This window comes from Rhinatrema bivittatum, chromosome 2, assembly GCF_901001135.1.
Source record: "Rhinatrema bivittatum chromosome 2, aRhiBiv1.1, whole genome shotgun sequence".
Lineage (NCBI taxonomy): Eukaryota > Metazoa > Chordata > Amphibia > Gymnophiona > Rhinatrematidae > Rhinatrema > Rhinatrema bivittatum.
In genome coordinates, this window is record NC_042616.1 from 494,558,484 (window position 1) to 494,580,854 (window position 22,371).

General features: G+C 43.7%; 1 protein-coding gene across 6 annotated transcripts in view; it reads left to right on the plus strand.

Annotated features, from left to right (window-relative positions):
- Positions 1 to 3,914: 3,914 nt before the first annotated feature.
- The window catches only part of LOC115085060 (mevalonyl-coenzyme A hydratase sidH-like), a 78,391-nt gene continuing 59,934 nt past the window's right edge, over positions 3,915 to 22,371 (plus strand). For 2 of the 6 annotated variants that reach the window (XM_029590620.1, XM_029590626.1), the window contains exons 1-2: positions 4,388 to 4,650; positions 18,029 to 18,196. In XM_029590620.1, coding sequence (XP_029446480.1) covers positions 4,551 to 4,650; positions 18,029 to 18,196 — 268 coding nt within the window. In that variant the 5' untranslated portion in view covers positions 4,388 to 4,550. The other 4 variants (XM_029590625.1, XM_029590624.1, XM_029590623.1 and 1 more) reach the window with 4 other exon arrangements.

Sequence of the window (22,371 nt, forward strand, 5' to 3'; positions counted from 1 at the left end):
CCCCCCTCGGCCATCTTTTTTCCAAGCTGAGGAGCCCTAACCTGCATAGTCTTTCATCATAGAAGAGATGTTCCATCCCCTTTATCATTTTTGTTCCATCCTCTACACCTTTTCTAGTTAGGTTATATCTTTCTTGAGATGCTAGGAACATGGAGGGATACAGAGGTATTATAATATTCTCCATTTTATTCTCCATTCTTTTCGTAATATTTCTAACATTGTTTGCTCTATTGGCCACCTCACACCAAGCCGAGGATTGCAAAGTACTGTCCACAATGATGCCTAGATCCTAGATCTATTATGGAATCTAACATCATGTAATCAGAGCTTGGATTACCTTTCCCTATGTGCATCACTGTGCACTTGTTCACATTAAATTTCATCTGCCATTTGAATGCCCACTCTCCCCGTCTTGAAGGTCCACCTGCAATTTCTTGCAATCCATTTGTTATTTAAGAACTCAGAATAATTTTGTGTCATCTGTAAATTTGATCACCTCACAGGTCATTCCCTTTTCCAGGTCCTTTATAAACTATATTAAAAAGCTCCAGTCCCAGTAAAGATGCATGGGGCTCTCCACTATTCACTTTCCTCCACTGAAAAAATTGTCCATTTAGTTTTATTCCATTTCCTGTCCTTTAACAGTTCACAATATAGGACATTACCTCCTATCCCATGACTTTATTTAGTTTCTCAGAAGTGTCTCATGAGAGACTTTGTCAAATTCCTTCTGAAAATTCAAATACACTATATCTAAAAGCTCACCATTATCTATGTTTATTAACCCCTTCAAAAATGTAGCATATTGATGTGATAAGACTTCCCTTGGGTAAATCCATGTTGGTAGTGTCTCACTAAATCATGTTTGTCTATATTTTCTGCAATTTTATTCTTTAGAGTAGTTTCTATGATTTTTCCAAGCACAGATATCAGGCTCACTGATCTACAGTTTCCCGGATCACCCCTGGAGCCCTTTTTAAAGATTGGGGTTACATTTGCTGTCCTCCAGTCTTCAGGTACAATGGATGATTTTAATGATAAGTTACAAATTTTTACTAATAGGTCTGAAATTTCATTTTTTAGTTCCATCAGAACTCTGGGGTGCATACCATCCGGTCCAGGTGATTTACTACTCTTCAGTTTGTCAATCAGGCCTACCACATCTTCTAGGTTCACCGTGATTTGATTCAGTCCATCTGAATCATTACCCATGAAAACCTTCTCCATTACGGGTACCTCCCCAACATCCTCTTCAGTAAACACTGAAGCAAAGAAATTATTTAATCTTTCCGCGATGGCCTTATCTTCTCTAAGTGCCCCTTTAACCCCTCGATCATCTAATGATCCAACTGACTCCCTCACAGGCTTTCTGCTTCGGATATATTTAAAAAAGTTCTTACTGTGAGTTTTTGCCTCTACAGCCAATTTCTTTTCAAATTCTCTCTTAGCCTGTCTTATCAATGTCTTACATTTAACTTGCCAATGTTTATGCTTTATCCTATTTTCTTCTGTTGGATCCTTCTTCCAATTTTTGAATGAAGATCTTTTGGCCAAAATAGCTTCTTTCACCTCCCCTTTTAACCATGCCGGTAATCGTTTTGCCTTCTTTCCACCTTTCTTAACGTGTGGAATACATCTGGACTGTGCTTCTAGAATGGTATTTTTTAACAATGACCACGCCTCTTGGACATTTTTTACTTTTGTAGCTGCTCCTTTCAGTTTTTTTCTAACAATTTTTCTCATTTTATCAAAGTTTCCCTTTTGAAAGTTTAGCAAGAGAGCCTTGGATTTGCACACTGTTCCTTTTCCAGTCATTAAATCAAATTTGATCATATTATGATCACTATTGCCAAGCGGCCCCACCACGTTACCTCTCTCACCAAGTCCTGTGCTCCACTGAGAATTAGATCTAAAATTTGCTCCCTCTCTCGTCGGTTCCTGAACCAATTGCTCCATAAAGCTATCATTTATTCCATCCAGGAACGTTATCTCTCTAGCGTGACCCGATGATACATTTACCCAGTCTATAATGGGGTAATTGAAGTCTCCCATTATTACTGCGCTACCAATTTGGTTAGCTTCCCTAATTTCTCTTAGCATTTCACTGTCCATCTCACCATCTTGACCAGGTGGACGGTAGTATACCCCTATCACTGTAGTCTTCCCTGACACACAAGGGATTTCTACCCATAAAGATTCAATTTTGTATTTAGTCTCATGCAGGATGTTTATCCTGTTGGACTCTATGCCATCCCGGACATAAAGCGCCACACCTCCTCCAGACTGCTCCTCTCTGTCATTGCGATATAATTTGTACCCCGGTATAGCACTGTCCCATTGGTTATCCTCTTTCCACCATGTCTCTGAGATGCCAATTAAGTCTATGTCATCATTTACTGCTATACATTCTAATTCTCTCATCTTACTTCTTAGACTTCTGGCATTAGCATACAAACATTTCAAAGTTTGTTTTTTGTTTGTATTTTTATTCTGCTTTTTAATTGATAGGGATAAGTTAGAATTTTTTAGCTCAGGTGAGTATTTAGTTACAGGCACTTGGACTACTTTTCTAATTATTGGAACCTCACTGTTGGGATGCCCTAATTCTAATGCATCATTAGTATCCTTTAAAGATACATCTCTCCGAACCATGCGCTGCTGAGCGACTGTCGGCTTTCCCCTTTGTTCTAGTTTAAAAGCTGCTCTATCTCCTTTTTAAAAGTTAGCGCCAGCAGTCTGGTTCCACCCTGGTTAAGGTGGAGCCCATCCCTTCGGAAGAGACTCCCCCTTCCCCAAAAGGTTCCCCAGTTCCTAACAAAACTGAATCCCTCTTCCTTGCACCATCGTCTCATCCACGCATTGAGACTCCGGAGCTCTGCCTGCCTCTGGTGACCTGCGCGTGGAACAGGGAGCATTTCAGAGAATGCTACCCTGGAGGTTCTGGATTTCAGCTTTCTACCTAAGAGCCTAAATTTGGCTTCCAGAACCTCCCTCCCACATTTTCCTATGTCGTTGGTGCCCACGTGTACCACGACAGCCGGCTCCTCCCCAGCACTGTCTAAAATCCTATCTAGGTGACGCGTGAGGTCCGCCACCTTCGCACCAGGTAGGCATGTTACCAGGCGATCCTCACGCCCACCAGCCACCCAGCTATCTACATTCCTAATAATCGAATCACCAACTATGACGGCCAACCTAACCCTTCCCTCCTGGGCAGTAGGCCTTGGGGAGATATCCTCAGTGCGAAAGGACAATGCATCACCTAGAGAGCAGGTCCTTGCTACAGGATCCTTTCCTGCTACACCTGGTTGGTGCTCTCCCATTATGAGACCTTCTTCCTCCAAGGCAGCACCAGGGCTGCCAGTCTGAAGTTGGGACTTGACTACTATGTCCCTGAAGGTCTCATCTATATACCTCTCTGTCTGCCTCAGCTCCTCCAGGTCTGCCACTCTAGCCTCCAGAGATCGGACTCGTTCTCTGAGAGCTAGGAGCTCTTTGCATCGCATGCACATGTACAACTTCTCACCGGTGGGTAAAAAATCATACATGTGACACCCGATGCAAAAGACTGGGAAGCCCCCCTCTTGCTGCTGGACTGCTGCCTTCATCTCAATTTTGATCAGTTCCTAGTTAAGTTTTAGGTTGCTATGGGAGTAGGAATGTGTCTAACTTCCTTTAAATGTATTAGTGAATTCACTATGTGTCTGGTAGTGGCCTACCGGGGTCTGATCGAATTCTCAATAAAGTTTTTGTTGATTTTTTTTTTTTTTTTTGTGAAAGTGGCACCTGCCTATAAATTAAGGGATGAGCTACCATAGGGTTGGGAAATACAGTCTAACTTCAGTTAGTCAGCCTGAGTGACTCACTGTTCCCTTGATTAACAAATGTTGGTCCCTATTCAAACCCAATCACACTACCTCAACACCTTTCCAAGGTGAGTAACTGAGCTGAACTTAATCTTGTAACTTCTTTCTGCTCTCTCTTCCTCTGTGGTTCTGGAACTAGTAAGGGTCGCGGAGTTCTGCAGCTGCAGGGATGGAATCAGGCTGGAAAGTTTCCTCGTGATCAGAAAGGAACCTTTCTCGGGCTGGGGAAAAGCCGGGTGTTTGCCTCTTGCCGTTTCAGAGGGAGAAGAAAGCTGAATCAGAGGAGAGGGGAGGTGAGGCTGCGGCTCTCTAGCGGTGATTGCTAAGCGATCTAGTGCCGCTGCCACTGCTACAACGCTTCCTCTACTTCCTGGGGTTACAGGAATCCAACCGAGCCTGCACTGCACTGCACTGCTCTGCTCTGCCTCCTGAGCAGGAAGTCAGAGCAACGAGGCTCTGCCAGCTTAGGGGTGGGACTAACCTCAAGGGACGTGGCTCTCCAGTTCCAGCAGCAAGTAAGCCTGCTTGTGTTTAATTTATGTGCAGCGGGCTCCAATTCTGGGATTTTTCAAACAGTAGCTGCATGTGGTAGCAAATATCACTCTCCAATCTGCTGGCGAGGGAACTGATCCGGTGCGGGGCTGAAGGCGGAGCGCCAGGCGAGGTTTTCTGCTTGTCTCGGGGATGGTCTGGAGTATCGCGGCAGCGGCCCGGGTAGTAAAGCAGCTGCGGCTTCCCTGCTCTGCCCTCAGCTACTCCTGCTGCCCTCCAGCGGCACCGGAAGGTCGGTGGCGCACGGATCACCCCCCCCCCCCCCCCCCCTTTCTGGTTTCCCTGTGCCTTGAGCTCGTGGCAGCGGGTAGGCTGCGAGAGTTGGTCCAGCTCCAGCTTTGGAAGGGAAGCATGAATGGTTTTCATGAAATGTGATAGTTTTTTCCTTTGTCTCCTGTCCTGAAAATCTCTTAGGGTCCTCACTTTCCCCTTAGCTAATCTCACTTTGAAAAAGTTTTCACCTGTTGGTAAGTAGTAAAAACCTGTCCTCGGATTTGTTTTAGTTTCACCGTGTTTACAGCAGCTTTAAAACAAAGCCCCCCCCCCCGATGCCTGGCTTTGTGATAAGAGAAAATGTTCTGCCTTTTGGAGTTTCATAGCATTTCTGGGTAAAAAATAGAATGCATTCCTCTGTAAGGAAGGACTAGCAGAATTTATGTACAAAGGTCAATCGAGACTATACTCTTGGCTAATGCTTCATATGTGCCTTTCTGTGGTGATTTGAACTTTGCTCCCTGGCTTCAGAAGTCTGAGAGGTCAAACAATCAGGCGTTTGGTTGCATGTTTTCAACGCGCTAGCTTTACCCCTTATTCATGTAGCCGATGCAATATCAGGCCGATACAGTAAAAATCACAGGAGAGCGGGTGAGCGCAGATTCAGAAAAAAAAATTCAAATTATGGCCTGCGGTAAAAAGAGGCGCTAGGGACACTAGTGCGAACCTAGCGCCTCGTTTTGGACAGGAGTGGTGGCTATCAGCGAGCTTGACAGCCGACGCTCAATTTTGCTGGCGTATGTTCTCAAACCTGCTTACAGCCACTGGTTCGGAAACCGGATGCCGGCAGCACATTTTACTTAGTGAATCATGCGGGACTAACTAACTAGAGCCATCAACATGCATTTGCATGTTGCGGGCGCTATTAGTTTTGGGGGGGTTGGACGCGCGTTTTCAAAGCGCTATCACCCCTTACTGAATAAGGGGTAAAGCTAGCGCGTCAAACACACGTCCAAACTGTACTGTACTGTATCGGCCTGCATGTGCGCAAAAAAAGTTTACACATACCCTCTCTTGGGCACTCGATCTAATATTCTAATGAGCTGGTACACTAAAAGGGATGCAGCATGGATAATTTGCGTGTCCCTAACACGTCCATGACATTGATTACCCAGGAGAAGTGGTTGGGCGCAGGTAAGGAAAATGGACGCTCAATTTTGTGAGCGTCAGTTTTTCTAACCCATGTACCAGCTACGGGTTAGGAAAATGGATGCTCGTAAATTAAACTTCCCTTTTCCTAACCTGATCGCTGTCAAGTTGTTGTTTTTTATTGTAGCTTTCTGTAGTTCCTTCTGCTTAGTGTCGCAGCAATGTTAAGTAGTAGGAACCACAAAAAAACTGTATTTTTTGCTCTTCTTGGGGGTGCCTCAAAACCTAACGCCAGCTCTGGGCTGGCGTTAATTTTTCAGCGCTAAAATATGCGCGTTGGTGCGTGATTTTTTTATTTTTATAGATTGGAGGTACAAGCTAATAGCGTAATCAACATGGCATTTGCATGTGATGAGAGCTATCAGCTACGCCCCGGTATGGACGCATGTTTTGGACACGCTAATCCCAATATTGCATTGGGCGTATGTCTAGTGCATTCAAAACACACGTTCAACCGCATGTTTAGCAGCGTGCTGAGCTAAGCACCCGATATTGCATCCGCCCTAATGTCAAATAGACAGAGTGACTGAAAGTTTTCTGGAGTTGCAAAGAAAATTTGATTACATCATAGATATTAGCTGTTTGTATTAACCCAGAATTTGAATGCTTACCTAAAAGGAGAATGTTGATCCAGAAACCCATCGATGACTTTGTAAACCATTGTGATCTTATCTTGGAACAACGGTATATAAAACACCTAAATAAATAAATAAATCATAAGGATGCCTATGTTTATCTTCAGACAAGGCATTATGCAGTTAGTGCATTGTTTAAAAGAGAAATCAGTTTTGGATAACCAGTCTTGAACAAACTATCTTTAGATGGTTCTGACATGGAAGGAACTTGTTCTCTATTTAAAGCAGCAGTTTTCAAACTTTTTTTTCCTCCACCGTAGCAGTTTTGCCAGATTGCGAACGGAGTTAGTAGCTCAAAGTAGGACAAACTTGCACATGAAACCCTGAGAAGGGGAGGGTAAGCCCAAGCCTGAAAGTAGCCCAGTCTTCTAAATACCAAATAAAAGCTAATATTAATGGTATATTCAATAATTATTTTATTTCCGATGGTGTATTTAGAGTAAAGCTGCAAATCCAAATAAACAGATATATAAAACTGCATCAAGCACAAAACATAATTGAATTTTGTAATTTTAAAAAATTCTTAGGAAGGGTAACTTTGAAAACCTTTTCTGTGGGTAAAATAGCGCTTAAGTTGCAGAAAATAGGCTTTTACAGGATTGCCTGTGCAATATGTGAGTAAAAGTACACGCATAGTGCCTGTATGTGCACACCTTTACCAACCATCTGATTATAGGCATTTCTGGAGATGGAGCTGGGGATATTAGCTGGTGTAATTGTATGTGGGTGGTTTTGGCAGGATAATTTTCAAAGGGAAAGAATGCATGTACTTTCTCTTTTAAAACTTGTGTAAATTATTTATTTATGGATTTTATATACCGGGAGTTCCTGTATACAATACATATCACTCTGGTTCACAGTTAAACGGTAATAACTACTGCCGTGTGGCAGTTTACATGGAACAAATCAGAACTTGATCTAATAAGAATAAGCGAACCAACTAACTAGTTTCAACTTTTAAACAAATAAAAAATAAATAAAAAAGGCCATATAAATCTTAATTAAAATTATGTGCGGAAATTGATTTTTTATTTATGCAGGTAGTTGCCACATTATCCCAAAGTGTTCACAAAAATGTGTACATTTAGGACTTAATTTTCATATCAACTTGCATACATAAAACCGTGTGTAAAAAAAAAAAAAAAAAAAAAAAAAAAAATCTACAAACAACCCCATTTCACCTGTACTTTTCCCCACACTAGCTAGAGGTGTTCTGGGGCAGGGAAAGCATTCCCAAGCTTACGCACGATTTTTTAAAAGTATACGCATAAATGCACATGCAGGAAGTTACACTTGCTCCAGAACAGGTATAACTTCCTGTGCATATGTGCAGTGTACATACCGGGATAACCTGTGAATTTTCAAAGGGGATTTGTGTACACAAGTCCCCTTTGAAAATTTGGCCTAAAGTCTGCTGGTACTTTGTACCCATGGGCTTTTTAAAAATTACCCCCATACTCCAGCATCAGTATCCCCTAACCAATACCCTCTGTATTTCCCTCCTTCCCATGTGCTCAGTATCCCTCCCCCCCTCTCTCTCTCTCTACCCCATATCTTCCCCTTATCCCCTTCTCCCTCTCTTGTTCCCTCCTCTGCCCCATGGTACTACTGTCTTTTTCTTTCTTCTCTGCCCGCAGTTTTGAACAGGTGAAAAAAAAAAGAAAGAAAATCTTTCCCTAGTTCATCTATTTGCATCAGTTTCCAAACCTCCCTCTCTGTTGGGAACTGTGGGCTAGAGAGCTGCAGCAAGTTCAGGGCGGTGGCAGAGGCTCCCAGGATGGGAGGAAGCGGCTGTGACTCTAACACATGTGGAGACGGAAGCAATAGAACAGCTTCCCTCCTGCCTCTGCCTCCCACGGTCCTGCAGCAGGTGCGTTTTCTGTGCCTTCTCTGCCACAGGCAGCTCCTGCCTCTTTTGATTAGCTGCTCATTGCAGACTATTATGGCTGAGCCCATAATTTTAAAAGAAAAGGCACCAACCACAGGGGAAGAGGAATCTTGGGGTATCCCATGAGCTGTGTAGCCATAGCCCAGCCTGCGCCCCACAATTTTATTTTTCAAAGCCAGCAGGAAATAAAGTAGCCCAGTTGGGTCTGAAATAGCCAAATCTAGCAACACTGTCCTCCAGACCAAGTAGAAGCTCTGATGCTCACTAGACCAGTCATTGAATTTTGGCACCTTAAAAACCCATTTTAAATGCTTTTATAGGTCTGGTGGTACATTACTCTATAACCATGCAAGGGCCTTTAAGATTTTCCTTGCATTCTGTATTCTCCATAGGAAGGGTAATTTTCAAACAGCTTGCATAGCAGGTAAAGTCTGCATGCACATGCCAAGGTTTTTGAAAGCAAACTTATGCAGATAAGTTCACTCTGAAAATTCATGGGTAATTAGCCAGGTAGAAGCAGAGATTCTTTCACATAAAGTTGCACCTCCTCTTCGGAGGGCATACTTTGTGCACATGCACTTGTGTGCATAATTTTATAAAATTAAAAAGTATGAGTGGAAGTACCAACTTTAACCCAGGAATGCCCCTGCTCAGTTTGCTTTCAAATACATGAAAAACCAGATTTTGCATGTACTTTTACACTGACAGAGCTCTGGCCAGTTTTGTAACAGCCATCTACGTGCATAATACCAGGTTTTATATGCGTAAAATTGGTTTGAAATTATCCCCAATATGGCAGAAGCGACAGGGAATATCTGCACCTGAGGGGCAGTGCACTGAATCAAATCTGAGGAAGGTTTGGGTAGAATACAGTAGTATATACACAGTTTGTAGAAATGTCTATCATTGTTAGCTGGAGGACTTGTATGTGTTGTGTTTGAAGTCAGTTGTTAAGTTTATTGCTAATGCCCAGAGCCTATATAGGATGGATGACATATATATTTAAGTAAATAACCAGATTGGTAAATTGATCTCCTCACTCTGAATAAAAGTATGTGCAGACTTTCTCAGTGAGTGTACTTTTAGTTGGGTTAAAAAGATGTTTCCAGGTTGTGTTTAGGTTGGGGGAGAAAAACAGCAAATGTGTTTGGCATTTTCAAAAGTACGTGCACTATTTTATTCCTCAGCTGCCAATGGTGAATATCAAGAGCCGAGAAAAGTCATGTTTTGCCTATTAGGTTTTTAAATTTATATTCCACTTTTTTACACTTCAAAGCAGAGAGAGACTCTGCTTTGAAGTGTAAAAAAGTGTAGTAAAGTTGCATATTGGTCTCTCTTCTCTCTCATGGTATTTGTGATAAGAACAAGCCATACTGGGTCAGACCAAGGGTCCATCAAGCCCAGCATCCTGTTTCCAATCCAGGCTACAAGTACCTGGCAGGATCCCAAGGGGTAGACATTGCTCATTGTTCCCATCTCTAGGTCATTTATGAATGTTAAAAGTAGCAGTCCTAGTACAGATCCCTGGGGCATAAAAATATTTTTGGTCGGAAATGCATCGCTATTTTCGCTATATTTAAAGCTTTTTGATGAATCTAGGTCTAATTTTGTATCTGAGTGACTTGCCCCAGGTCACAGGAAGCAGCAGAGGGATTTGAACCCTGGTTTGTGGCCCGCTGCTTTGACCTCTAGGTCAGCGGTTCTCAACCGGTGTGTCGCAACACATCAATGTGTCGCCAAGCACCAGCTGGTGTGTCGCAGCTCCCGGCGTCCCAAAGCCCCAGTTATACTTCCCTTTTCCTGCCCCTGCGGGCCAATTGGAAGCCTCCTCCCTTCTTCCTGCCCCTGCGGGCCAATCGGAAGCCTCCTCCCTTCCTGCCGGTGGGAGGAGGAAGCCGCTGATTGGCCAGTGGGGCAGGAAGAAGGGGGGCATCTCACAGCCCAGGGGTGGGGTGGTTTATGGGGGGCTGGGAGGAGTGGCAGTGTCCAGGCCCATGGCGGTGAAGAAGCCCGACCCTGTGACCGCCACGTGGAAGTTCTGAAATTAAACAGCGGCGAGCCACAAAGAAAAGAGGCCAGCCGTGCCAGGAACTGTGATAGAGTAGGAATTCCCCAAAGCCACGTGAATTGCAAGCACGAAGAGGCCGGTTGCTCCAGGGATTCCCCCCTGATGCAACTGTGAGCGCGGAAAAGCTGCAATTAAAGTAAAAATGGCACTCAGCCATGCTGATTACAGATGGGCAATTGGAGCTCCCAGCGGCTGTAAAAGCAGGCAGATGGGGGCCGCGGGAGCCTAGGGATATCCCGACAGCCATAAGAAAGGCTTGGCATATTTTTCTAAAATAAATGTTTGCTGCTTCAGTACGGCTGAGAAGCAGTGGCAGCCCTGGGAAATCTGCCACTGCGAAATTAAAGGGGAACACAGCATTGGGGCTCTAAGCAAAGTGTGCGTGAGAGACAGAGACTGGGCAGGGAGGTGACTGGGGTGTGCGTGAGAGACAGACTCGGAAGGGAGGTGACTGGGGTGTGCGTGAGAGACAGAGACTGGGCAGGGAGGTGACTGCGCAGGGAGGTAACTGGGGTGTGTGTGAGAGAGAGAGAGACTGGGCAGGGAGGTGACGGGTGTGTGAGAGAGACTGGGCAGGGAGGTGACTGGGGTGTGAGAGAGAGAGTGACTAGGCAGGGAGGTGACTGGGGTGTGTGTGAGAGACTGGGCAGGGAGGTGACTGGGGTGTGTGTGTGAGAGAGAGAGAGACTGGGCAGGGAGGTGACTGGGGTGTGCGTGAGAGAGAGAGAGCGACTGGGCAGGGAGGTGACTGGGGTGTGCGTGAGAGAGAGAGACTGGGCAGGGAGGTGACTGGGGTGTGTGTGTGTGAGAGAGAGAGAGACTGGGCAGGGAGGTGACTGGGGGGTGTGTGTGAGAGAGAGACTTGCCAGGGAGGTGACTGGGGTGTGCATGAGAGACACACTGGGCAGGGAGGTAACTGGGGTGTGTGTGAGAGAGACTGGGCAGGGAGGTGACTGGGGTGTGTGTGAGAGAGACTGGGCAGGGAGGTGACTGGGGGGTGTGTGTGAGAGAGAGAGAGACTGGGCAGGGAGGTGACTGGGGTGTGAGAGAGAGTGACTAGGCAGGGAGGTGATTGGGGTGTGTGTGTGAGAGAGAGTGACTAGGCAGGGAGGTGATTGGGGTGTGTGTGAGAGAGACTGGGCAGGGAGGTGACTGGGGTGTGTGTGAGAGAGAGAGAGACTGGGCAGGGAGGTGACTGGGGTGTGTGTGAGAGAGAGAGAGACTGGGCAGGGAGGTGACTGGGGTGTGTGTGTGTGCGAGAGAGAGAGAGACTGGGCAGGGAGGTGACTGGGGTGTGTGTGTGTGAGAGAGAGAGAGAGACTGGGCAGGGAGGTGACTGGGGTGTGTGTGTGTGAGAGAGAGAGAGAGACTGGGCAGGGAGGTGACTGGGGTGTGTGTGTGTGAGAGAGAGAGAGAGAGACTGGGCAGGGAGGTGACTGGGGTGTGTGTGTGTGAGAGAGAGAGAGAGACTGGGCAGGGAGGTGACTGGGGTGTGTGTGTGTGAGAGAGAGAGAGAGACTGGGCAGGGAGGTGACTGGGGTGTGTGTGTGAGAGGGAGGTGACTGGGTGTGTGTGTGTGTGAGAGAGAGAGACTGGGTACGGAGGTGACTGGGGTGTGTGTGAGAGAGAGAGACTGGGCAGGGAGGTGACTGGGGTGTGTGTGTGTGAGAGAGACTGGGCAGGGAGGTGACTGGGGTGTGTGAGAGAGAGAGAGAGACTGGGCAGGGAGGTGACTGGGGTGTGTGTGTGAGAGAGAGAGATTGGGCAGGGAGGTGACTGGGGTGTGTGTGTGAGAGAGAGAGAGAGACTGGGCAGGGAGGTGACTGGGGTGTGTGTGTGTGAGAGAGAGAGAGAGACTGGGCAGGGAGGTGACTGGGGTGTGTGTGTGTGAGAGAGAGAGAGACTGGGCAGGGAGGTGACTGGGGTGTGTGTGTGTGAGAGAGAGAGAGACTGGGCAGGGAGGTGACTGGGGTGTGTGTGTGAGAGGGAGGTGACTGGGGTGTGTGTGTGTGTGAGAGAGAGAGACTGGGCAGGGAGGTGACTGGGTGTGTGTGAGAGAGAGAGAGACTGGGCAGGGAGGTGACTGGGTGTGTGTGTGTGAGAGAGAGACTGGGCAGGGAGGTGACTGGGGTGTGTGTGTGAGAGAGAGAGAGACTGGGCAGGGAGGTGACTGGGGTGTGTGTGTGAGAGAGAGACTGGGTACGGAGGTGACTGGGGTGTGTGTGAGAGAGAGAGACTGGGCAGGGAGGTGACTGGGGTGTGTGTGTGTGAGAGAGACTGGGCAGGGAGGTGACTGGGGTGTGTGTGTGAGAGAGAGAGAGAGAGAGACTGGGCAGGGAGGTGACTGGGGTGTGTGTGTGAGAGAGAGAGATTGGGCAGGGAGGTGACTGGGTGTGTGTGTGAGAGAGAGAGAGAGACTGGGCAGGGAGGTGACTGAGGTGTGTGTGTGAGAGAGAGAGAGAGAGACTGGGCAGGGAGGTGACTGGGGTGTGTGTGTGAGAGAGAGAGAGAGAGACTGGGCAGGGAGGTGACTGGGGGTGTGTGTGTGTGAGAGAGAGAGACTGGGCAGGGAGGTGACTGGGGTGTGTGTGTGAGAGAGACTGGTCGTAGGGTTTAATTGGGGAGGGGGGGGGGTGAGTGACTTGTGGGTCCTAAAGAAGAGGACCATGAGGACAGAGCTTTAGCAGCCGCTGCTTCTCCTGGTGTGTGCTTTCAAGGGAAAGGAGTAGAAGAGTTGCTGGAGAGGGTAAGTAAAGGTGGCATTTTAAGTTTATTTTTCTTGATTGACTACCATTTTAATTATTGAGTATTTATTTATTTATTTAATTCTTTTATATACCGACCTTCATGACAGGTGTCATATCAAATCGGTTTACATGTAACAAGGGGGTAAACATTCTTATCAACCATTTAACAGTAAAATTATCAGAGGAGGTAATAAAGTTACATATAACAAGGAGATCGAACTTGGGAGAAGAAGAAAGAGAAGGACAGAGGAATAACCATTGTGATAAAAGGTATCACTAAGTAAGTTGTCCAGTAGGCTTGAGATGTGGAGTTCTGAAATTGAATAGATTAAGGGAAAGCTTGGCTAAATAGCCAGGTTTTAAGTCTTTTTCGAAATGTTTGTAGGCAGGGTTCCTGTCTGAGGTCTGGCGGTAAATTGTTCCAAATAGTGGGTCCCGCTATAGAGAATGCTCTTTCTTTGGTTGCGGTGTGGCGTGAAGTTTTGTTAGGAGGTACATGGAGAGATCCTTTATATGATTCTCTGATGGGCCTGGATGAGGAATGAAGTTTGAGGGGGAATTGGAGGTCCAACGGTAGTTGCTTGTGGATCGTTTTGTGGATTATGGTAAGGGATTTGTGTAAGATTCGATAATTTATTGGCAGCCAATGTAGGTTCTTTAAGATGGGGGAGATGTGATCTCTGCGGTTTGTATTGGACAAGACTCTAGCTGCTGCATTCTGGAGCATCTGCAATGGTTTTGTGGATGAGAGTGGAAGCCCCAGAAGAAGAGTGTTGCAGTAGTCAATCTTGGCAAAGAGCGTGGCTTGGAGGACAGTCCTGAAGTCATGGAAAAACAGTAGGGGTTTAAGCCTTTTTAGGACTTGCAGTTTGTAGAAGCCATCCTTTGTTGTGTTGTTAATGTATTATGTGATGTCTGCTGTTTTGAAATATTTTATTGATATTTGGACAATTTTTAATAATTTTTTAGTTTTATTTTGACCTTATTCTGTTCATCAGCTGTTTTGAAACATTTATTAATATAGTTTTACTTTTATTTCTGTGTGGGGATCTATAGCAGTTTGGCTTGTTCTGTTTTCCTAATAGGAGGTGTATTAATGTTTAGGACCTGATTTAATATTTGTCGTGTTGCCTTTTCATACATAGGATTGTTATGTGTTCCATAATACAGGTGTAACTTTGTGCAGGTTAGTTTGTGTGCATTATTGCAGATCCTGGGACTGTATTAGGTGCTATATTTCTCTTTCCATTTCTCCAGGTTTGCACTGCATGCAGAGTGGCTTTTTTTGGTTTTCCATTCCAGTTTCTATCTCCATATTTATAATTTGTGGTTTTTCTGTACTTGGAGAAGGTCAGTTCTGATGTGTGACCGAGGTGAGGTATTTTACTAGCATGTAGGCATTTGTATCAATCTTATTTGTTGTGTTTTCTCAATAGGATATGCATTAGTGGTAAATTACTGTCTTTTCATAAGGAAGGCTATTGTGCCTGGTAGTAAAGGGAGTTTGTTTTGCTTTTACTGAGATGTCATGAGAACCACAATATCTTTTTTGTATGGCGAGTTGTACAGGGTAATGCCCTAGATCTGCTCTGCGCCCATTTTTGGGGGTCGAGGGGGTTCCTGAGGATGCAGAATGTATATTTACATTTAGCCCCATGATGGTCACATGTTCAGTGTGTCACGCATGTGAGAACCATCTGTCAGGTTTGTCCCGGCCGAAAAAAGGTTGAGAACCACTGCTCTAGGTTACTCCTCCACTTCACTTAATTTAAATCTTATGGGATTCCTGGAAGGATCCTGCACCTTGAAGGAACCAGAGCTACACTGTTAGTTCCTTTTGCTTAGAATCAGATCACAATTGGACATTGAAGCATTATTTTCAATTACAAAAAATATGATCATTCAAAATTGTGAAATTCTGAAGCAGTTAGAGGTGAGAAATGGTACCCAGATTGGAATAAGGGTAGAGCTATCCCACATAGCCAGTGCCCTGGGAATCTCTTGGTCAAGCCTGACCCAGATGCCTGCTCCCCCCTCTGCCAGCTTGTTTACCAGATCAGCGGTTGTTATTCTGCCCATTGCTCACTGTCACCTCTTTCACCAGCCCCATTTGTTGTTTGCCTGTAGTTTTAATTTCCACTAATTTAGAAGAGGGGAGAAAATGTAAAACTTTCTGTACTGTATCTATATTGTTTGTACTCTTAACTCTATTATTTTGTTTATTTTAAATCTAAAAACAAGAGTCCCAAGCAAGAATATAGCTGTCTACCTTCAAATCTGGTTTTAAAATGTCAAAACTCTCCCATTTTAAATTGGCTTTCATGTAATTTAACTCGGTCATTTATGAAGCATTTCAGTCTGGTGCAGCACTGGCCGTGCCTCCACTATTTCTTGGTCGGGGGCGTTTCCTGCGCTGCCATTTTAAGTTCCGCAAGGTGCTCTGCAGTCTGAGAAGCTTGCGGAACGTAAGCAGCAGTGATAGCAAACACCCCTGGACCAAGAAAGGGTCAAAATGCGTCCCGCGTTGGGGTCTGCGACATTAGTTGATGCGATTGACAACATTTCAGATAAGGTCCTCTGATATAGCAGTGTTGTAAAGTGTAAGATGCAGACGGTGGTCTTTTGAACATAAGAGACAGGCTTTTTAAAGCAACGGACGTGTGCTGCATTTCCCTCAAGTGATTTTAAATGCATGAAGATTCATTTTTTTAAGGCAGAGGAAAATGATTACAAAGAAGCACCATAATTGATGTGCATTAGCAGTCGGACATTCTCCCCAAATATATATTTAATTTAAAAGCTTAGAAAGTGTTGCGCCAGGTTGAAGTGATTCATAACAATTGCATTTAATTGGGTATTTCCCTTTGGGCAGTGGTTGTACATATTGGTTGCATGTAATTTTATCCTCGCCTTGCTTGAATCATTGTTCATATTGGGGACAATTTTCAAATAGCCTGCATAGTTGCAAGCTACACAGATGGTTTTAATGCATATACTTTAGGAAAGTTTTCAACGAGAAACTACTACAACTACTTATTTTTAAACTGCTACTAGACATGCACAGGACTGTACAGAAAAAAAAGATAGTCCCTGCTCCATGGTACTTAGAATCTAGTCAAGAAAAACATACATGACGACAAACAAATCTCTGGAAAGTCTGTTTATTGTAGAGAAGCGTTTAGGATTTAAAAGCAGCCTCAAAAATGAGTTTATAGACTGAGTATAGCCAGAGAGAAAATATGATGCCCCAGATTAAAGAAGTGTATTCCATGCATAGGATGCAGGGAGGTGGAAAGCATGGCATCAGGAGATGATGGAAAAGGATACAGACAAGGTACAAACTTAGGCCTGGATTTATCAAAATATGATAAGTATCGCATGCGATAGCAAAAAGGGTGAGTTTTATGCTAATACACTAATTACCTATGCGAAGAGCTACGTTAGCGCAAATTGCGATGAGAGAGAGCAAGCGAGCCTAGCCATCATGTCCTCTCCCTAGATAGGTATTTGTATCCCTATGGGAGGCCCACCTAGTAACTCGAGGTGAGGTTTAGGTATTAGTGTAGGGGGTTAGGGGCCACTTTGACATTCAACGTGAGACGTACGAACAGAACAGTGGTCTCTTGTGAAGATTTGATGACCTATGGAGAGATGAAATTCACCCAAAGATGAGATTTGTGCAGTGTTCTCTCCACCTAGCTTGATGTTACCCAGGTAGAGTGTCCATCAAGCTAGGTTGAGAGAACCTTGCACAAATATCATCTTGGAGTGAGTTTCCTCGTCATCAAATCTTCACAAGAGACCACTGTTCTGTTCATACGTCTCACATTGAATGTCAAAGTGGCCCCTAACCCCCTAAACAGATACTAAACCTCACCTCCAGTTACTAGGTGGGCCTCCCATAGGGATACAAATAATATCTAGGGAGAGGACATTATGGCTAGGCTCTCTCTCCCCCCTAGATGGCTAGGCTGGTGCTCCGGGAGCTTCAAATCTAATACAGGCCTGTCAGGAGACATCGCGAAATGCGCTAAAACCTTACTGCCCCGTAACACAAGCTATCGCACAGCTTAACGCTACTGAAAAAGGTGTAGTTAAAATCGGTGTTAAGTCTGTGCGATAGCTCTTCGCAGACAGGCAAACCCAGCCCACTCCCCGCCCCTAACTCCTCCTCTTTTTCAAATTTGCAATGCAACGATATGGTGCTATCGCATGCGTTAACAGGGCTTTTCACGTGCGATAAGTCCTTAACGCATGCGAAAACACCTTGGCCCATTTTGATAAATGACCCCCTTAGATTGTAAGCCCTTTGGGGATAGGGAAATACCTACAGTAGCTGAATGTAATCCGCTTTGAAATGCTGGAAAAAAAAAAAGTGCGAAAAGCAGAATACAGAATTCCATGTTATCTGTCCTGGAATTAAATTCTAATGAGTTTGTGGAGTACTTGTAAATGCCCTATTTGTTAAGTCCAACTCACAAAATAAGAGCAGCACCCTTAAAGCATAGCTGGCTATAGGAATCCCTTTTCTTTAGAAAAATTGGATGGAGGCCCAGGGATTGCTGGTGGGGGGACCCTTTCAAGAAAATGTTCAGTTTCCAGTGGTGCTCTGGGTAGGAATATGAAGTCCAGAATCATTCTCTTTGTACTAAAAGGCAAAATTATTTCAGCAAATCTCAAACTTTTTTTTTCCTTTTTAACAAGAAAAATATTAAAAATAAAAATATCAAGTCACTGAAGACCTCCTCCTCCCTCTCTCTCTCTCTCTGTATATATATATATATATATTTCAGTGATTTACTTACATTTTTGTTTTCATTAAATTTAGTGTGGTTTTTTTTTCTCAACAGGCAAAATGAGTGTAGTGACTGAACAACATGGAACCATCCTGACAATTGGGATTAACAGACCTGAGGCCAGGAACGCTGTGAATTTTGAAACTGCTTCCCTGCTAGTGGAGGCATTTACTACTTTTGAGAAGAATGCCTCATTGACTGCTGCAGTACTTCATGGGATAGGTGAGGAATGCTCCATGCTTCCAGCTGTTCCTGTCTCTGTATAGGTCAACTTGTGTTGTGTAGTGACTTTTATATGATTCACCCAGCTCTTCTGCACTAGAGATCAAAAGAATAATTGAAAATATTCCAATACAGGAAAGGTGACCGCAGGTTTTGATAAACGTCAGTGCATGCAGATTCTGCTGAGACTGTTGCAATCACTCCTTTGCCCTCCTGAAAAGAAACCCTGGTGGCTGTCTAGAGTTATTACATGGATAATGACCACAAGGTTCCTGTCCGTACGTACTGAAATAATGCAGAACCTACTTGAGCTTCCATTTAACCCTTGTTGTCCCATCACAGAGCATACCCTGTGCTTAACTTGAGGTTTTTTTTTTAATCCTGATACTGTTTTTGCTGCTATCACCACCTCCTATGAGAATCTGTTTCATTCAGCCATTACATTGCTCAGCTTAGTTATAGGCTAAGTCTATGAAGTATAAACAGCAGCAGCATGAGAAGTATTTTGATGTCCAGTTGTTTAAGGAAGCATTGACTGATTTTGAATATTGAAGATATTTCGGTTATGGTAATTTCTGAAGATTTGTTTTTATGCTTTTTTTTTTTTTCCCCCTTCTGTGGTCTTTTTGCTAGGCACAGTGAAGCCTGATAAATTATTTATACTTTTGGACTTCAACATTGTTCAGAAAGACTGTTCCATCGTATTTATTTTATTAAAAAATATCTATATTTTGCCTATATCTAGCCCCCCAAGTTCGATCTCCTTGTTATATGTAACTTTGCTTTTGCCTTTTTGTTATATGGTTATTTAGTTAGCCCCTAAGTTCCATGTAAACCTATTTGATATGAATCTTTTTCATGAAGGTCGGTATAGAAAAATGTTAAATAAATAAAGCAAAAAGTGCTAAATGAGTCACAGAATAGAATTTTCCAAAAACAAACAGTAAATTCAAGCAACAAAAACACTATCAACAATAAACAAATATCATACTTAAACAAATGACTGTCAAGACTCTGCCTTCTATTTCCTACTGCCACGGAGTGTCAGACTAATTGGGATATGCATCAAGCCGCGATTAAACAGCATATATCATGTGATCAAGCACTATTGTGGTGATATCTTGCAATATACATGTTGTTTTGTATGTTCCTGCCCTTCTAACCTTCCCAATTACACTCACCTTCTTATGTGATTTGCATGCATGAATAATGTAAATGCGTGCAAAGAAGGTCATGAATAGGCAGTTCAATGCAAATATTTTATCACGTCCAACCAAGAAGATTGGTCAGCTGCGATAAAATGACATTACCTATTTGAAATGCAGTAAATGTGAGGCGGGAGCCCCAGGACCCTAATATTCCCTTCACAGGAATGTGCAGCTGGATGCTGTCAACATAGATTCAAAATAGGGGAATACAGAATTCCAGAAGAAAATCGAGATCTCAAGTAAATTTTAAAAAGAACCACTGCCAAAACAGATCCTGTGGAACTTCTTTTTTTTAATTCTTTATTTATAGATTTTAAATTTACAAAGTAAATCAATACATATATATAATATTCAGTCTACATTGAAAACTGTTTTTAGGAAAACAGGTTCTTATTCACATACTTCAATATTTATACGTTTAGTAAATCAAGCCCATAATTTCCATCACCTGGTTTCCAATTACTAAACAAATTATTTGGGGAGCCTTATATAAGCAAGAATCTTAACAAAAAGGGAAAAAAATTCCTTATACTTAATAATACAGAAGTATTACAGAATTTTTAAATTAATTACTTCCAACTTATTCTTGGTTTGGGGCTCTAACCTCTTCTCTTTGGGCTCTCCGCTCTTCCAAGAACTTTTGTAAATGTTCAGGATCATAATATATATACTTTACACCTTCTACTCGCATAATGCATTTGCATGGAAATCTTATAACAACTTGGATTCCGAAAGTTCTAGCTAGGTTTTCCAATGTTATAAACTTTTTCCTTCTAAGTTGAGTTTCTTTGGCTACATTGGGATAAATCCAAATCTTTTGGCCCAGATAGAGAGAGGTTCTATGTTACGTAAAAAGTTTTAAGGCTTTATCCCTATCAGAAGAGAGGGAAAATGTTACCATAAGAGTACCCCTACTCTCTATCTGGGTACTATAAGATGTTTCTATTAATTCTGTAACATTTAATGTTTCCTGTAGTTCTCGATCTACATTCATACTTTGATTTCTCTCAATTAAAAAATAGGCATTTGTAGTTAAAGGGAGATTTTCTGGTGCTAGTGACAATATTTCAATAAAATAATTTTTAACTGTTCTCTAGGAGATACTAATTTGCATCTAGGGAAGTTGACAAATCTAAGGTTAGAATACCGAACAGAGTTTTCTAAATTTTCAACCTTCCTAGATAACATAGTTTCCCCCTTTATTATACTAGTCTGATCATTTTTTATCAAAGTTAAATCTTCCTCTACTTTCACCAGAGTTGCTCCATTATTAGTGACCAAAGGGTTTATACTCAGCAGGGCATTCTGCATTTCTTTTATATTCACATTTAAATTAGCAATGTTATTTTGCAATGATATTATAGCTTGCCACAACATTTCCAAAGAAATTTGTTTTGGATTTCCAGTCCTAGCAATAGGCGTAGAAGATAAAGTCAATAATTCTTCTAGTTCTTGTTTGGTGTTATTCCCTGAGAAAGAGGAAGACACCTTTCCTCCAAGTGCTTTTGCTCTTCCATCGGTTTCCTCCCACTTCTCTCCGACTCTTAGTTCCCCCAAGTGGGATGTAGAATCATGTCCACCAACCCTTTTTTGGCAATGCATCCCTCATACCATGATCCTCCTCAAACGGGCTCACCTCAAGAAACGTAGTCCGTATGTTGGGTGAGCCAGGTTCATTGGTGGTCGCATTGCTTTTGGGTGGAGCAGGTGTTGTTGGGGCCCCGAGACTAAGACTAACATTGCCCAACAGTAGAGATGCTTGCTCCTCATCTACTACTGTAATGGGACTCTCCGGGATCAAATTATCTGTAAGTGGGTAAAACCCTGTTAACATTGTTTGAATAGGGCTTGATCTCGCAGGGGTCGAGGCTTCCTGCCTGACTTTACCCTTTTGTTTTGTATGTGGCATTAGTAAGTCAATCAATTAGAACCAAAACAAGTTAAGGGCTTTACTCACACTTCTGTAGACAAACCAATATTTATAAATGGAAGTTGAGAAATTCTGTGAAGATTCCAATCCAGGGAGAGAATCGAATTTAGCCTTCCAGCTTTTGCCGGCCTAAGCTGGACCAAGCCGCGCGCGGATTAGGCAGTGCGCCGGCGGCGGTGCACCGTCTGCTGCTTGTTTTAAAGCAGCAGTGCTCCCTGCTGACATCACGAAGTCAACCTCCTTCCAGGACCAGTCCAACCGGATCCCTGCTGTTGTTCCAAGGGTGTCTCTCAAGATGTTTCAAATTGTTCCGATCAGGTGAGAACAGGGCTTGGGTATCCCACTCTTTTTCTCCTTCCACCGACTCCCAAAGCTCTTATGTGTCTGCTGCTCGTTTTAAAGCAACAGACGCTCCCTGCTAACATCACGAAGTCGACCTCCTTCCGGGTCCCTGCTGTTGTTCCAAGGGTCTCTCGCAAGATGTTTCAAATTGTTCCAACCAGGTGAGAACAGGGCTTGGGTATCCCACTCTTTCTCTCCTTCCACTGCCTCCCCTCCTGTGGAACGTTTAGCTTAGGAGCATACCAGTTTGAAGAGGAATATTTTAAGACATCTGTTTTCTAGCATAAAGAGTTTTCTCTGAAGAGGGGGTTGTTACTAATGATGTGCCTCAAGGTGCAGTCATTGGACTGGTTCTTTTCAATATTTTTGGGAGTGATATCAGGAATGGTTTGTCTTTTTGCCAATGATACAACAATCTGTAACAGGGTGGACAGCCAGGAAAGAATGGAAAATATAAAGACCAATGTAGTGAAGCTCAAGAAATGGTCTAAGGTCTGCAGCTAAGATTAAATTCTAAAAAATGCAAAGTAATGCATTTAGGATGCAAAGGCCCAAGGGAAAGATCCAGTATTGAAGGTGAAATTCTTCTAAGCACAAAGGAAGAGCGGGATCTGGGGGTAATTTTATCTGATGGTCTTAAGGTGGCCAAACAGGTGGATAAAGTGACGATAAAAGCCAGAAAGATGCTTAGCTGC